Source organism: Fulmarus glacialis, unplaced genomic scaffold (assembly GCF_000690835.1).
Source record: "Fulmarus glacialis isolate BGI_N327 unplaced genomic scaffold, ASM69083v1 scaffold41158, whole genome shotgun sequence".
Classification (NCBI taxonomy): Eukaryota; Metazoa; Chordata; class Aves; order Procellariiformes; family Procellariidae; genus Fulmarus; species Fulmarus glacialis.
The window spans coordinates 1-17,826 of NW_009228401.1; the positions used below are offsets into that span (position 1 = coordinate 1).

Genomic DNA, 17,826 nt, shown 5'->3' on the forward strand with positions numbered 1-17,826 from the left:
GGCCGAGAGGGAGGGTGCGTGGGAGGTGATGCTGCTTTCTGGGCAGCCTTTGAGGGCCGAGGCTGTTTCTCCTCCATTGAGGAGAAGCGTTCTTAGCGCACCAGCCTGCGCACGTTCCAACTGCGGTTTAAGAGCTGCCACCCTTCAGGTGCCTGGCTTGGGTAACACGTCAGGCTTTATCTCGATCCTTGCGCCATGATCTGAGCTGCAACTGATTCACTCCTCGACAGTAGTTCCAGGGATGTTAGATCAAGGTATTTAGATGACAGGCGTTGCACCTGCCAGAGCTGCTCTCGGGCATTCATAGTGATGGCAGTGTTATTTTTCACGGTTATATAGTTTTCGTTCACACTGTGGCCGCAAAATTTTGGTTTTGTGTGCAACAAAATACTTTGATAGGCTGCAGTGGGGGTCTTGTGAGCAGCCTTTTGAAAGTCTGTCCTTTAGCATGTTTCACGTTCAGTGAGCAGAATGGTACCTGGGCTGTGTCCTTGAATCTGATGCACGGGGCGATACAGTAACTTTGCCGGAGTTACTAGTAGCCTTGCCCACACCATAGCGCTTTTGTTGCTCTAGCGGGAGTGTGAGTACCCTTACTGTAGGCACCGTACTGGGCTAGTTTTTTGTTGGCATCGGACCTTGCTGGATCAGCTCTCTGTCTAGAGCTAGCCCCACGTTTTAGACGTGTGTAAGAGCACAAGACCTCGACTCACGTTAATTAGTACTTCCTTACTTGGTCCAGCTTGCTAGCAGTGAGCTATAACTGTATGTAGAATACCATGGTGAAAAAAGAACAGAGATCATCTTTCAAGTGTTAAAAAATGCTGCGTATTGCTTGTGAGAAGCAACCATTGATGTTCTGATCAAATCCAAATATTCATCTGTTATAATTTGCATATAGGCTAAAGTCATGGTGGTCTTTGTTTCTCCCTTTTAATGTTACTAATATATAACAATCCAATGTTACTAATATATGACAATCCATTCTGTCTTTTCTCCCCCAAAAAACACTTTTGCAGTTTGGTAAAAGTGGCAGACTTTTTTTTTTTTTTAGCATACTATACCGTAAATATCATGTGCTTTTTATTTTTGAGGGTTGTAAAATCAGTAAGTACTCTGCAGTTAGAATATCAGTTTTGTTGGATTCGTCATTTCATGCTGTTTGATTAAAGCATGGTAGTAAATTGAGATGCATCTCTTTTATGAAGTCTCTACTCATTTTTTCTTGTAATCTTGCTTGAATCTGGCACTTTCTGTTTTCATTTAGGCACCTTTTGGTTGTAATGTTTTAGCTCTGACTTGAAGTGGCAGTGGTTGATTGCCAGCCTTTGTAAATGTAATTGGTAGGTGCACATTAAAGAAGTTGATTTCTGAGAGGACAGCCGTATTTACATTAAATGCAGGAAGGGACTTGTCTGTTGTCTTGAACAGGCTGATGTCTGTGTTTTTTCACTGCCTTATCTTCTTGCTGATATCTTCAGATGCCACAACAATAAGCAATTATTTTTTTTTCTGTGGACAGGCATCTTAAATTCCATAATAATCTTGGTCTAACAGGAATTAGTCCAGTGCTTATATGTAATTGGGAGTGTAGATTCAGAGTAGAGAAAAATTCTGAAATTTCACTGTTGTAATTTGGAGTGTTTATGTTGAAATGCATGTGGCATACAAGCGACTAGAATTTTCCTCTATAGTTTTCCAAGTTTAATTTTCCTGTTGGTATTCTGTAGTAAGTTTGTTAAAGACAGATGTGTTCAGCGCGCACTGTTAGAGGAGCTCTGCACAAATGCTCTGTGCGTGGACCGACCTTTGGTAGAACTTGGGGTCAAGCAATACTGCTATTTTCTTCTAACTTATTCTCAAGTAGACTTTGAAATACTGAGCTCAGAAAGAATCAGATAAATGAGAATGGTAAAAGGAAAATGGCAGTAGTCTTTGTGTTACAGATCTAATTCAGATAAGGTCAGATTTCTCTGATAATGCCAAAACTTCTGTAAATAGTATATAGTGGTCATTTTTAAGATTTCATTAGTTGTTGGAAAACTAGAGAAATGTCAGAAAATCTTTTCAATTTTTGGAAGAATTTGTTTGGATAGGGCAGGTAAGTGGAAAATATGTGTTACAAGGCCATGAAACAAGTGAGTTAAGGTTGTTCGGAATGACCATAGGAGCCAAGTACAAGTTGCCGGAGGGATGAGCAAACCAAGACTGTTTCTTACAGTGAGACTTTTAGATTGTACATGCTGCCTCCTTGCAAAACTACTAGCAAGTCTCTCAGTCTGCTCACTTCAAACAGGAGCAGAAATATATACAGCAAGTGAACAATACCATCATTGATTTCTGATGTAATTTTTGCAGATTACTTGAATCTTTTTGGCTGCTCCTGCTAACATTCAGTGCAATATTGCTTTCATTGTGAGCTTTATTATCAGTGCACTTGTAACAGGAAATAGGAACACTCCAGGACTGAAGTGCTGTCGAAGGAAAGCAATTTCATCCCATGCATACTTGACAGGAGAAGTTGCCGTGGATTGCGCTGTTGGGGTTTTTAGACATTGAAATGTAGCCTTTTTTTTTTTTTTTTAAGAGGGCAAGAAAGTTACAAACTGTTTTGTTGCCCTAGTCTCTTCATGGGTAGACCTAATAATCAGTCATTTGTTCGAAACAGTTCTTTGGAATACATTTTTATTCATCATATGTGCTTTTGCTCTTAGGCTGTCATTTACTGATTCATGTAATGTGCTCATAAATCTTTCTCTTAACTAGTACCTCCCAGGCTGGTAGGATGCAATGCTATTTACTTTTAGGAATTTTCTCCATTGTTTGTTTTTTCTCCTCCATAAGTTTCCTTTAACATAAGTTATGTGGCTGATTAGAGTAACTGTCTGACTCTATGTATAGCTCAGTATGCATTTGTTTCTGCTCTTCAAAACAGAATGAAGGAAAATTTTGAATAACTTTCTTGTTCAGCAATGCGAAACTGCTGTAGTTTGCTAATGACTTGACAATTTCTTCAACTAATAGATGATGTACAAATTTTTATCTGCGAGAGATTTGTATGCTACTGTGTTATGTGCTGTTCTCCCTAAAAGATATTGAACAGCAGTGCCCGAAGTTTAGATTTCTAACTTTTACTTGAGTGCTTTGATTATTGTAGTAGAGATACAAACATGTTGCCATAAAAAGATGACTTATTTTTTAAGGGAGTCTCACATTTTAAAAGCTCGAGTTAAATTCTCTGTGCTAAAATAGAATTTGATGCTATGTATAGGGAATCTATTTTCTTACAAAAAGCTTATGAAGCTTTTTCTCTTGAAAACTGAGTGTTTCATAAGGAAAGTCAATACAGTTATACCGCGTAATGTGTTAAAATAGCTGACAGAAAGAAAATAGATTCTGTCAGAGCTAACAGGAATAGCTTATACATGATACATAACGAAATTTTATTGCCAATCAGAGTGGGTGGAATAACTACCAAAAAACCTCTTTCAGCATTTTGTTGGTAATAAAGTAAATATTAGGAAGCATTTTGGGGGGGCGGGGAAGCTTCAGAGCTTCAGCTCCTTGACAGTAGTGTATTTAGTGCTTGAAGCTAAGCTTCTGAAAGTTTAAGTGGTCACTGGTATAAGTTATCTGACTTTCAAAAGTGGTGAGAGCCTTCATCTGCGTCTGCAAATCAGGGTTTCCACGCCTGATTCCATTTACTGTAGCACTGCTCGCTTGGGGCTTAAATCTGTGACCATTTTGTTGCTGAGCAGCCTTATTATAATGTGTAATGTACAATGTATACCGTGTAGGCATAGAGTGATAGTGTTGGGAAAGGTGTTCAGCAAAGAGAAACTTTATGTATTTATCAAAAAATAAGTCTTTTTGTAATGCAGATTAAAATTAGTGTTTTGACCTTGAAACCTTTTCTCTGTTTAATTCTTGGCAGTGAATTAAAAGTGAAATAGTTAGTGTGTAATCTATGTGCTCAGCAGCCCTGCTGCCTGAGTGCTATCATCTCGGTGAGAAACTGAAGTCCTGCAGCATTGTACGAGGCTGAAAGAGTCATACAGCTCTTTTCTGCCTTCTGACATTCAGCATTCTTGATAGAGGTTTTCTTTGCTTGCTCTTAAAAAGCTCTGGCAGTGGCAGTTCCACAGATAGTCTGTTCCACTGTTTTTCTCTACTCTTAGAAAGTCAAGGCATTTACCCACAGGTGTCTGTAACTTATATATCTGAAATAACAGCCGGCTTTGCAAGAATTAGGCTTCCCAAGCTGCCATGGATGGTATCTTGCCTGCAGTGGCATCTGTTGTAAATGATATTACTTGATTATTTCTCAGTCCTTATTCGATTACAAAGGCAAGTTACTGATTACCTACTTGGCGCATACAGCAAAGCTGCACAAAGCCAGATTGCTCAGGAGGCCTAGAGTTTATGTACGTATACATGAAATCTTTATTTCCATCATTAATAAGAAGGTTTTTGTGCCCTTGTATTTCCTAAGGTCCCTGGCTATCCTTTGTTGCTGTAGTTCCTGGAAGAGAACCACTGCCACAGAGCTTTGAGCAGAGAGCTGAGCTGTGCACTGGGCACTGCGTGATGGTGATGAATTGTGCAGGTAGCTGGCTGAAAATAAGGTGGTGCGACATAAAACTGTATGGGGTCGGTGTGGTTGTTGTGCAGGGCTAAGTATGTCGCTTCTTTAAGGAGGAGACTTTTCATGTGGAATGAACTCGGAACTTCTGGTTTGCATTTCTGGGACTGCCAGGCATAAAAATGCTTTTCCGTCAGTGTCGTCGGGCCCAAACAAGCTAGGGAAATAGGAAACTTTTTGTGACTGAACCTGTTCATGGCAGCATGAGGAAATGTGCTGACAGACGGGATGCAGCTACATGCTTCTGAGGTGCACGTATGATTGATGCAACTATAAGAGCTCTATTTCTTTTAGATACAGCTTCCTGGTAGCTTTTACGTGCCCACTTAGAAACAAACCGTGCAGAGATGTTCACGATTGGGATGGATTTGGGGGAAGGTGTTCAACATCTGAAGATACTTTTTGCAAACTAATCGTCCGGAACTTGGAAACTCTCGCAATCCCTTCATCAGTGTGGGGCAGACTATAAAAAATTTACTTAGAATACCAAATCTGTACGTCCCAGGTGTCAGCAAGCTTGACATTGATGGATGCTGAACATATGTAATTCTCATTTATTGTAGATACTCCTTCTCATTTTAAAAGATTACCTTACTGAATCCTGGTCACTGTTGGTTCACAGTGTTCAGGATGTAATCTATCGGAGGTCGTGGGAGAGGGATATTGTGTCAGGGTGTAGGGGTTTTGTTGTTTGGGTTTTTTTAAGAAGTTCATTTGGAAATGGAAGAAAATCTCTGAATAAAGAATGGACCATGTCAGGACTGCTTTTGCAGCTGTCCTGCTGGATGAATGAAGTCTGGCTTTTCATAATTTCAAGGCCGTGACATATGTCCAGTTCTAACAATCTGACGTGTTATCTGAATAAATGTATCAGTTTGCTGGATTTACTGATTTTTAATGATGAGGTTTAGAAAGACATGTTCTGTCTTTAAAATTCTTGTTTTCCCAATAACATCTGAAACCATCTGCTGATTTCATTGTGGTATAAAGTCTTCATGTCAGGCTCATTAAAAACACAGAATGTACGTTCTTATTTGTCATGTGCAATAGGTGGTGGAATGAGAGAGAGAGGCTATTAAAGTATTGTCACGACACCTCCCTAAACTTGAGGGAAGAGCAACAAACGAGACAAGCTTATCTTACATTTGCTACTAGAAAACCCACATCAGAGGAGAGGATGTTTTGAATGACTTAATTACAAGAGAAACTTCAAGCCTGAGAATGCAATTATGGAGCATGTCCATAGGAAACCAGAGTTCTTTAATTCTGCTTTCATAAAACTGTTCGTTTAACCTTTCTTTGGCAGGAAGGCCATATCAGAATATTTTGTTCTAGATGAGTAATATTAAGGAAACTCAATTCCTGCAGAATCAGACCGGTATTGAACAAACTAGCAGATTTGTACCAGTTCTGTCAGATGTAATAGCACGTAATGTAAGAAACCACACTGTAAAGGGTAGCGCTTTTTAGATCTTTTTGGAAGATGAGTGTAGCACATAAAAGAAAAAGCCAGCGGGTAAAATGAATCAGCTTACAAATAAAGATATGCTTTGCTACAATGGCTGTAGGAGAAATCTGATAGCCATATTGGAGTTACTTTTGTCCGTCAGCAAGGCATGCAATAGTGAAAAAACAACACTGGCAAAATGTCTCTCAGTTACTCCATTTGGAATTAAAAGCATACTTTAAGCTTCTGGGAGCAATGTGTATCCAATGCTTAGGCCTTGTCCTTGTAGAGTGATTGAATTACTTGCTCTGCCATGGCTGCAAAATTGCACGTGTGCCTTTTCTTGCAGCTTGTTGGTACGTTAATGAATCATTGGTTGTACAGATGTCTCAAAATGTCAACAGGTGATGTTTAATCATGAGATAACAACCCGTGCTTACACAGATGTGACTCTCCTTTTCCTCTAGTAAGTGTAAGATAAAAAGCAAGGTCCAACATCGGTACTTCTGTGAAAAGATACTGCTTTTTAACCAACTTTTTCAGAATTCATTAAGCTTGTCCTTTGACCATAATCTCCTTTACTGAAATAAATATCTACAATTTATCTGCTGCAGCTGTTAAGCAGTGCTTGTCCCAGGGAGTGGCTACTGTTGTGTCATTCCTCGCTAATTTATAAATTACTGATTCTTTGTAAATGTTTCTCTCTTTTTTTCCTTTTCTTTTTTTTTTTTTTTAAAGGGAGGGATTTTTTTTGTCCAAAAGATTATATTTGAACATTTAAAAATCATACAAATAGACATCAGTTAGCTTCTAGAACTATAATTTGCACAAGTAGAAATATAATTCTAATCCATGAATCAGCATTGGTACACTTTTGCTAAATTCTTGTTTAACTTTGTTAGGTACAAGAAAACTCGCCGGGGCATAGAGCTGGATTGGAGCCATTCTTTGATTTTATCGTGTCCATTAACGGTTCAAGATTGGTAAGTGTGTTGCTGTTTTATAACTCTGAATATAAACAATGTGTTGAGAATCTTATTTTTATAGGTAAACCAATGCATTTGTTTTATTTAAATGTATATAAAATATTTCTCCTTAGTTTAAAATGAGAAAGCCTAACTGCATCACAAATCAATTTCCTTCACCCTGTAGTTATAATTCTATCAAAAATTTAGCTGGAGAATAAGGATGCAGACAGACAGACATGCTCTCTGCAGACATCTGCGCCAGCAGAGGATAGTACTACCTAGTGATCCAGCACTAGTTGCTTGTGTTAGTGCCCCCCAGTTCCGTCGGTAAAACTGCTTGTGTGAGAACTTGCAAACTCATTTCGGTCAAAACAGTTTGATTGAAAGAGCTGTTGTCAAAGCTGTTAGCTGGGCAGGAATCATGGGAGAAAGTTTTCAAGCAGAGCTGTAGGGAGAAAACAAACCATCATAGCAGTGGAAAAGAACAGCTGTGGGTAAGCTCTTCCACCAGTACAGCTGGATTCAAGAAAGCCTCTGAAAAGCTGCAAGGCGCATCATATCACAGGTTTAATTAAAATGCTTTCATGATTGGAAAGCATGACCTGTTACTGTGAAATCCCAAGTTTTTGCCAGAGTTGTATTCTAAAATTGTGAGGGGACTGGACGCTTGTTATAAAATAGCTGTAGATACATATCCTGATAATGCACAGTGTTTATAGGACCTTTGAAATACAAAAGTGGTGCTATAGAACTGGATGCTTGCCGTGTTAAACACTAAACCAAACTCTTGTTTGAACATTCACAGAATAAAGACAATGACACTCTGAAGGACCTGTTGAAAGCAAATGTTGAAAAACCTGTAAAAATGCTAGTATACAGTAGCAAAACACTGGAACTGAGAGAAACGTCAGTGACCCCCAGTAACATGTGGGGTGGACAGGGCCTGCTCGGCGTGAGCATTCGTTTCTGCAGCTTTGATGGGGCCAATGAAAATGTATGGCATGTTTTGGTACGTATGGACTTCCAAGTATTTTTCTTACTTTTGCTTACTGTTAAACTTTTTGCTGAAAAGTAACTTGCAAGGGGGTACACAAGCCATGAGATCAAATTGGTCTGTTTCCTCTTAATTCATTTTGGGTTTGGAAAGACTTTTGAACTAGAACTGTATGTCTGTGAGTATACTATCAAATCTTGTATTTAAACCAGTGGTTTTGTACAATACTCAGAGCTCCTCATAGAAGTATCAAAAGAGACTGTCATCTAGCCACTGTTTCACTAGTTCAGTGACTAGTCTACTAATTGTGTTGGAAACTTGACCAGTTTGTCTGTCTGACTCAAAACTTGCGTGAAGTGCACATCTAACTGTTCTGCTACACCCTGACAGTTACGTAGTGTTTTGTAACTTTCCATCTTAAAACTAGGAAGTGGAACCCAATTCTCCTGCTGCATTAGCTGGACTTAGACCTTATAGTGACTATATCATTGGAGCAGATACCGTCATGAATGAGGTATGTATATAAAAATAAGATTTTGGGGGTTGGTTTTTTTTTTTTGGTTAAACTAAAACCAGGGCAGTCTGAAACATCCCCGGTTCTGTCTCTGTTCAGTGCTAATGGAAGTAAGTTAATGCAAAGGGGAAGGAGCTCTGGCATGGTGCCTCTTCTTTGTCCTTACATGCAATTCTGGAAATAAAAACTGCTCTTAAATATCTTCATGAAGTCAGATAGAAACTTTTTTTTGTACTCCAATATTAATATTTCAAATAGCAGATTTGAAATCTGGGTTGTGCCACATGTCTTCTGAGTTGCGCTAGCAAAGCACATTTTAAAGTTGGCCTTGTGATAAAACAGCAGCACTGCAACAACTGCAATACGTAGCAGTTACCAGGTTCTGTGACAGAAAGTTAGGGCTAGGAAGGTGATCATTCTAATGTCAAATGATAAGGACGAGAAAGCCCTTACTCATTTTTATCCTTTTGCAGTCTGAAGATCTCTTTTCCCTTATTGAAACACATGAAGCAAAGCCATTAAAACTTCATGTGTACAACACAGACACAGATAATTGTCGGGAAGTGGTGATTACTCCAAATTCTGCCTGGGGTGGAGAAGGCAGGTAAGGAGACAGTGTGTTACAGGAGGACGGGACGACTTTTCTTATAGCACTAGCCTAAAAGCTGCTTGCTGAAGTTCTCTACAAAGACAGGAAGAGTGTGTTGTTATATCCAAGGCATTTCTGCTATAATTTATATATTTACTTGACATTCAGGTTTAGTTACTAATGGGGGTGTATATTTATACAGTAAATTAGCTAGTGCAAAAATGCGCAAAGTGCAACGGTTGCTTTCTGCATTAGGCTTCAAATAGTCATTAGGCTGTAGTATATTCTTAAAGTATTGCAGCAGAACAAGAAGTAGCCAGAACAGAGGACTGCAAATAACAATTGTGAGTTGAATTCCAAGCTGTATACCTGATGTAGCTGCTTGGTTTAAATAACAATGAAATTTATTTTGTGCTAAATGTTTATTGCTAAAAGCTACAGAATTTGCTTTCGGTTGTTTTGTATTGATTATTTCTCCATAGAAAGTGAGGCAACATTTGGCGGGGAGGGGAAGGTTGTACAGAATTTATCTTGAAACTGGTTGGTGTCTTGAATCATTCATGCATTGCTTGCTATGGAGTCTGTAGCTGTGAAGTCACTTCACTGACTTTTAAACGTTCATATTTTAAAAGCCTAGGATGTGGCATTGGTTATGGATATTTGCATAGGATACCTACGCGCCCATTTGAAGAGGGAAAGAAAATTTCTCTCCCGGGACAGTTGCCTAGTGCATCTCTCAGTCCCCTCAAAGATGGCTTCACAGAGGTAAGCTGTAGTCACTTTTTTGGCTTCGTAAAAAGTGGATTATGATGTTATATTGCTTTTCTGCTTCTATTGGTTCTTGTGGAAACAAACCCTAATGGTGTAACTTTCTTTTTTCCTTTCAATAAGGTTCAGCTGTCATCAGTTAATCCCTCAGCCACATTACCCCCTGGGTCAGCAGGCCTTGAACAGAGTCTTTCAGGACTTTCTATTAGTTCACCCTCAACTACTGTCAGTAACGTTCTCAGTACAGGTTAGTATGGAAGTAACTGACTTCTGAAATGCATGGGTTTTCTGACTTTTTTGCATTCACAGATGTTTCTATCAATTTAATAGAAGGCAGAAGAGAGAATAAAATTTTCTCTTCCCCAAACTTTGCTCAACAACAAAGGCTAGAGTACTGTAATTGTGCCCTATGTGCTTACAAAATAATTGCAAACAACTTCTATCAGAAATACAATGCGTTTTATTTAGAATGCTATTTTTCTTCATCAACATTTTATGGTTAAGGCAAATAGTAATTCTCCTGTAAGCAATTATTTATTTGTACTCCTTGAGGAAGGGATCTAAAGTGTTGTACGCTTAAAATTAATGTTGTTTTCCTGTATGCTCCACCAGGTGTTCCAACAGTTCCGTTATTACCACCACAAGTCAGTCAGTCCCTTACCTCTGTGCCACCAGTTAACCCAGCAACTACATTACCGGGTGAGTAGGTAAAACTTCTTAAAACATTTCCAAAACAAAAATCTTAAAGGAGCAAGGGAAGACAGCTGTCTTTTCCACTGCTTTCTGGGGGGCGGGAGCATATAACTTCATAGAACTTACACATTTCATGTTAAAGATCTCTATACAACCATACAACTTCTACAATGTTAAGAAATTTTTTTTTTTTTTTTTTTAAGAGTATGTGCACAGCATGTCTGTAGCACAGAGGACTGAGTTGGCAACAAAGTTTATAATCATTTACCTCTTAGGGCCCCCTGCCCCCCCCCCCCTTAGATGCAGCATTCAGGATTTCTCTGGAAGGTATTAGCTTTGCTATTTGCAACATTTTTTGAGTTGATATGTTGTTAAATTTCCATAGTTCATAAATTGTATGTTGCAAAATACTTTTGCAAATAACATCACAGTTTCCGGTTTGTCCTTTGCACTCATGGCAGTGGACGTCATGGCAGAAAAAAGATCTGAGAAGGGACGTCTTGCCTATTTCTGCATTCCTTTCACCCATAAAACCTCCATTTTTAGGAAACTCCATTTTAATACTCAGCTTGATCATTCTTCCTAGAATAAAGAGAGGGCTCACAATACAGAACTGTATGTTGCAGTTACTGTTTCTGAATTATTTAGTAATTTAAACTGGTATGATAAAAGTAAGAGTCTGTCTACAAAGTGGTGCGCATTATTTCCTGATAATAATGAACATTTCAAGCACTAGTATTCCAGAATTATTCAGAGTGGGTAAGATGAGGATCGTATAGGATTTTGTCATGTAATTGGTGCACTGGTACAGGACTCAATCATGCATTCCAAAACACTGAAGGAGTTATGTTTTGTGTTTTGTGTGCTATGAGACAAGTGGATAAAGATGTGTCCAAAAGTTTTAAGTAATGTTTGGAGGTATGCTCTCTAACATAGAAAAAAATGTGTAGTAGAGCTAAGTGCATGCAAAAAAGGGCAGAGAACTTTAATCTTGTACTGCTTAGAGAAAATAGCAAACTACTAAGAAGTTCACCTTCTGTTAAAGTCCTCTTCTTCCCCAGCCCCCTATCCACCTCTTCCACAAAATCTGCAAATACAAATTTTCCTTTCACCTTTTTCTCTGAATCGTTGCTTTTTTGAAAGCTAATAGAATACTTCTTGCAATTTGCATGGCCATACTAGTGGAATTGTAAGTATTAAATATACAGGAGGTTTAAAATTTGTGTGAAGTTCAGCTTCTTTCAGATTTTAAAAAAAGTTCAAACCAAAGTTGCTTGTAGCTGAGCTGAAAGCTCTTTGAGTCAGATTACGTCAGCCTTTGTGGCTAATGAATTCACAGGTAGGTAAAGATGACTGGTTTTTAATCAAAATCTGTGTGCAGTGGCCTTGCTTTAATACTTTTCTCCTCTCCCTCTTACTACTGTAGTATCACAGTTTATTTCAGAATTAGCCTTCCCTGAGCTAAACACAAAGTAGGAATAGAGCCCTTGTCCCAGAAATGCAGCCCTTCTAAGACAGGAAATTCTAAAGCGGAAAGATGTTCCATAGCAAACACAATGATGGAAGGGTGTGTGTTGTGTTCATCATGTGTTTCTCTTCTATTTTCAGTCCTTCCTGACTTCGAAAGTTACTTTGTCTTGCCTTTTCTGTATATTTTTGTGTTTAACTCTAGTTATGAACTAAGTAGAAAAGACTAATAATAGAGTAATCAATATTAGAGATCAGAAATATGATGTATTTCATCCTATTCTCTTCAGCCATTCAAATTAGGAATAGAGGGCTTCAGGTACAGTGCTGCAGTGAAATAACTACCTTTGTTAAAAGCTGAACTTGGAATGCAAACCTACTAATTCCTTGAAATAAGATTCTGCTTTCCTCAGAAAAATCTGAAAGGTTGGGATTATGTATTTGCTAGTCTAGACTTCCTGCAATAGGTATCTGTTTTCACTGTGCAACTTAAAAGCTGAAACTCAGGTGAATTTACATTCTTATATGTAAAAATTATAATCAAGATGTAAAGCAATATAAAATAACTTTAAATGATCAATAAGATCTCAGAAACTGTTAGAAAAAAACAATTTTAAGTAACTTTTCCACTCTTCTCTTAGGTCTGATGCCATTACCAGCAGGACTTCCCAACCTGACTGATCTGTCCAAACTTAATTTACCTGCACCACACATCGTTCCAGAAATCATACAGCCCGGTATGTGCGTCTGCAAACTGAAACACTGTAATAGTGGGTCTCTCCTTGACAATCCTTGACACTCTCATTTAGAGCCATCTGGTGGAGTCCTGAAGAGGATAAATTGAGTATTTGCCTGAGATGGGAGTTGACAGTAGTGCCCCGATTAGGTAGACAAGGAATATGTCTTTAGATAAACTAATTCTAAACCTGTGTCTGTATTTAGTTGTTTCATCTTATATTACCTGATTTGTGATCTCAAAAGAGATTGTGCCAAGAATGAAAGTATATCGCTTTATGGGTAGAAGAAAATATGAAGTGTTTCCTTGTCTGCTAGATGAGGAGATCGAAGCACCCTGATTGAATGCCAAAAGTATGAACTAATACTAGATTTATGGCTTTGAATAAAACAAAACTGCTGAAGGTGCACATGGAGCAAGGAAAAAGAAATTGGAAGCTTACATTGAATAAGGTTTTTGTTAACTTCTTGTCTCTGGCAGTTTCAGTGAATGCCAAAAAATTCTGATCATCAGTATTAATGCATTAAATACCTAGTCCTCTGGGAGGTAGAAGCACACTTGAGTTTATTCTGATTCTTAAGTTCCAAAATCTGAAAAGTATCAGGCTTGAAACTAGCCTGCTGAGTCAGTGCTGCACGTATATCATGCTCATACTAAGTTCAAAAAGCTTCCTCCTCTCCAGGAGTAAATAGGATATTAGAGAAGGTAAAAATTTTAAGCAAACAGAGAATCTCTCCAGATCTGCCTGTGGTATGCAGCAGCTCACTGCCTTTTTTTTCCCCTTTTTTCATTTCTCTTAGGTTTGCCATCCCTTCCCTCCTTGCCGCCTCTGAATTTAATGGGAATAACACCTCTATCAATGCCACCCAAATGTGTTCCTCTGCTTCCTTTGGTCACAGAGGCATCTACAGTGCCTACAGATTTGCTTCCCTCCATTACTCAAGCTGGAAGCTTTTCCGTCGACCCTGGCACTACTGTAAATGTAGAACAGACCTCTATGCTCACCTTGGATAGCGCTACCCCAGCCTCTAAGGCAACTATGGTTGACAGATCAAGTGAATCCTCTACAGTTAATGAGAAAACATCTGGAGTCACAGATACACAAGCTTCTGAATCGTAACTCCAGATCACTCTGTTGGATTGGCTTGGTATTTATTTAGCCATGGGATACATATTTGAAGAGCGAGCTATCATTAATTTCATACTAGTTTGTACTTAATCTTTAGGAGTCTTGTAAATAATATGGAGGTATAATAAAAATAAAAGGGGGTTTATAAAGTGTGTATGGTGGGAGGGGAGGAAGAATACTTGTATGTAACCAAAAAAAAAAAAAGTCAAGGTGGTAAATAGAATTCCACTGCCAAACCTGGAGGTATATGTTTTTAATATAGGCTGACAGCCTTAGCCTGCTAGGCCTGTCCTTGCTTATAATTAGCAATTTTTGCTTCTGATAGAAATGAAGCGGTTCTTGCGTGTGACATTTACGTACCATAGTTCTTGTTCTTTGCAAGTATCTTGTTACTACAGTGGGGATGAGAATGTTTAGTCTGAGTTGTAAATTTTAACACTGCAAAATTTCCACCTGAAGGTATTTCTATTAAAGTTGCTGAGTGACTTGTTAACTGACATCTCGTTATTCAGCTTGTACACAAATCTTTATTTTTAAGCTCTTGAGAGGTGCTCAAGCCATGTTTTGTGACTGCTGCTGCGTTGTTTCATACACCCACTGTAAAATGGCATTTGGAAGGGAATACAGGAAATGTTAAATGTAGCACACAATTTGGCACTTCATGACTACTGTAAGACAAATTAACGGATTAAGCATACATACAGCAATAAATTCCTGGAATTTTATCCTTTGTGTGACAAAATAGCATATTTATTTCTTTAATGCTTAAATTCTCATTTAACTGTGTTTAGCTCAGCTCTCTCTAGTACAGATCCATTAAAGGGCTCCCCTCCAGAGGAATGGATCCAAGAGGGAACGCCAGACTTCTTAATGGCAGGCAGGATCAGCACTAGTGGTTAGATCCGTTGCAGCAATGAGTCATGAAATCTGTCTGCATATGATTCATACTTGGCTTTTTAAAGTGATGTTCAGGATGAAAATTGTAGATTAACTGTAGATTATACACTTGTATAAACTGCTGTGTGTGCTGTACTCCAAGTGATAGTCTTTGCTCCTGGTATCAGGTACAGTTGATGTGGAAAACTCTTCTGTACTACTCCAGTCCTTCTATACTACTGGGATTTCATTTATACGTGTTTGCTACAAGCATATGCAAACTTCAGCCGTATCATCAGCAGGCTGGAGCTAAAGTCTGTCTTAACAGCTACATAATCGCTTCTGGCAATGTAGTGTGCCTGGTCACTGTTTGGAATAGTAGCTGCATCTAACTGCTGATCATAAGGCTTCCACTTGAACTAATTCTTTGAGACATTCTCTAATACCTGTTGTCCTGTCCCATCTTTATCACTTAATTATTTGTCTTTCCTCTGCTCCACTACTGCACATTTCCTCATCACCTGTTGTGTCAAAAGCTTGTGTCAAATACAGACCCCAAATACTTTTTTTTTTAATACTGTGAGCAGTTTCTTTTCTCAGCTGCTTGGAGTGTGAAATCCTCTGCCTTAAGTAGGGGGCTCACTGTTTCTCAGAATGTATTTTTGATTTACCTTTATAAATCCAGTGTCACATACCTCAGAATTAAACCTTGGCATGAGAAGGATGTTCCCTCTTTTCTTTGCTGTATACAGAGAAAGTAACTTCCTTACACATTTCCGCGGCTGGTGTCCTCATCGTTATTATTTTCCTTATCTAACCCAAGAACAGTAGAAATAGAAGTTTTGTCACATACCAAATTTAGAGCAATTGCTGATTGTAATCAGATGCCTTGAACTAGAATCCTTGGGTAGTTTTTTTTGTTCTTACAGAATGGCACAGTGTCCTTTGGAGTAACATCTGTTTCTGTGCTTTCCAACAGCAAGCTACAAACTTTTGTAGGTGTTGTGCAGTTGTCTCTAGTAGCTGACAAAATAAGATGCGTGGTCTGAAGTCATGCACTTCTGTTAGCTATTCTAAGATCCCTTGTTGCCGACTTTATAAATAGCAGGCAGGTATGAGAGTAGTGGAAGTAAGGCAGTGTTTGAGTGTAACCATCAGCAATTCTGCTAGAGATAACATGACTTGAAATTTGGAGATGATTCAGTGATGCAGATTTTAAGCTGTAATCTCCCAGCTAAAACGTCATAAACATTGAGAAGTCAGAAACTTACCACTTAAAATAGAAGCAAGGACCTTGAAGTCGTACTATTGCACTCTGTCCCTGTTTTTTAATGCACTCAACTAGATTTAATGAAATTGTACCTCAATCGCTTCTGGCAAGGGTCTCTTAATGACTTATTTTTCCCCAAAAAAGAGAGTAAGGAGGTTTAAGGACTTACGATGCACCAAGGGACTGACAGCCAATCTAACCTTGTTCCATGAGTTCACATATTCAGCTGTTAATAAAGCCAATATGCCTATTTGTAACTTAATTTAAAACATTAACACATGGAGTTCTTTAACGAGTACTGACAGCAGACAGGAAGACAGATGTATCATGAACACCCCCAGCCTTGCGTATAATTAAGAATGATTATCATGTGTGTGACATACTGTAAAATGAACAAGGTATTTTCCTGTTCCACCAAAGGCTGCTCTGGGGGCAGTGGTGTTCAGTGGTACCTATGTTTGTTGTGAGTGCAGGGCCATCTTTACAGCTCTGCTTGAGAAACCATGAGCACATGCTGAAGAGATGCATTTTGCAGCTTGAGGCTCTGCTGCTGCTCCAGGAAACAGCTGCTCAGGCTGCAAGGTCAAGGCAGGAGTGTGGACAAAGCGCTAATGGAGAATGTTTTATAGCTTTGGTGGGGTCATACATTGGGCTGTTTCCGAGCCCCTGACAACCACCTTTTAAAAAAATCAATCCTGTCCAACATTAAATCTCCTTGTCGCAATTGGAGCTCCAACATTTGTTCCCGGGAAATAGCTGTGCCGGGCCACGAGATGGCGTGCAATAGTTTCTTTTTGCTGAATTTACAGGCTCAGCAGTGAGGGTGGTTTGTTGGTTCCTGCCCCGCCCCCCCCGCCCCCAGCAGCAACTGTAGTCAAATGGATGCCAGCTGGATGCTGAATGATAGTACTTTAAGAAATCGCAGAAAACTGTAAAACGAACTGATCTGAAGGCAGAAATGGGCTGAGCTTAAGCTATTTCTAAATTCCAGAATTTTGCTGGCAGTTTGCTGACTTAAGCCAAGCTAACCACGGGGCAGGGTGAAAGTTTGTTTTGAAGAAAGCAGATCCTTACAGGCAGGGACTCGTTTGAGATACCGTAACGCTGAAGGAGAGGCCTGGGTAATATTTCCAACCTCTCAGTGATGTAAGTGCTGATTATGGAGTTAAGTTGAAGGGAGCAGGATAAGGATCAGTGATGTTTGATCGTGGCGCCCTGTCTTCCTCAATTATACACAGGCTTTGTCTGTACTAGTCAAATAAATGTGTTCACAATCACTCCCTACCATGGAGGCCCCACTGGCACCAAGCTCCGATTCTTTGGTTCATCACTTGGACTTAGACACCTAGAATCTGTCTCATTTTAGATTTGAATCCGGTAATGGTAGGCAAGAATTAGACTGCAAAAGTGTTTCATTTTTAAGTGTTTGTAGTTCGTAACTAACTCATGCTTTGTAGTCCTGCTCTGTACATTCTTCCTGGTAGTGCCAATGGCTTAATACATATTTGCGCAGCCCAGTACACAGTGTCTTGCACTGTGCTGCACCTTCTAGTAGTGACTTTAGCTCAGAAAGCAAAAATCTTCAAACTGATTTGCCTGTAACATCTGTGGTAGAAACTTTTTTTTTAGCTGTGGTATAATGGGGAGCAAACACCTACCATAGCACAATTTTAAAGTGACACACTTAAGGTGCAAGAACCAATCTCAAAAAAACCAAAAGCAAACAACCCACC

At 39.1% G+C, this 17,826-nt stretch overlaps 1 protein-coding gene across 1 annotated transcript; it reads left to right on the forward strand.

Annotated features, from left to right (window-relative positions):
* Positions 1-6,996: 6,996 nt before the first annotated feature.
* Positions 6,997-14,669, forward strand: GORASP2 (golgi reassembly stacking protein 2, 55kDa). The gene is made up of 9 exons (XM_009583467.1): positions 6,997-7,072; positions 7,863-8,066; positions 8,479-8,565; positions 9,039-9,169; positions 9,787-9,919; positions 10,046-10,169; positions 10,535-10,621; positions 12,724-12,819; positions 13,619-14,669. The coding sequence occupies exons 2-9, from the start codon at positions 7,923-7,925 to the stop codon at positions 13,936-13,938; spliced, it is 1,122 nt and encodes a 373-aa protein (XP_009581762.1). The 5' UTR covers positions 6,997-7,072; positions 7,863-7,922; the 3' UTR covers positions 13,939-14,669.
* The last annotated feature ends 3,157 nt before the right edge of the window (positions 14,670-17,826 follow it).

Excerpts from the sequence above, each read along its gene's own strand:
- GORASP2 (XM_009583467.1), top strand. The coding sequence starts at position 7,923 with ATGCTAGTATACAGTAGCAAAACACTGGAACTGAGAGAAACGTCAGTG. Across the intron at positions 10,622-12,723 it reads CCCAGCAACTACATTACCGG|GTCTGATGCCATTACCAGCA; the intron begins GTGAGTAGGTAA and ends CTCTTCTCTTAG. Across the intron at positions 12,820-13,618 it reads TCCAGAAATCATACAGCCCG|GTTTGCCATCCCTTCCCTCC; the intron begins GTATGTGCGTCT and ends CATTTCTCTTAG.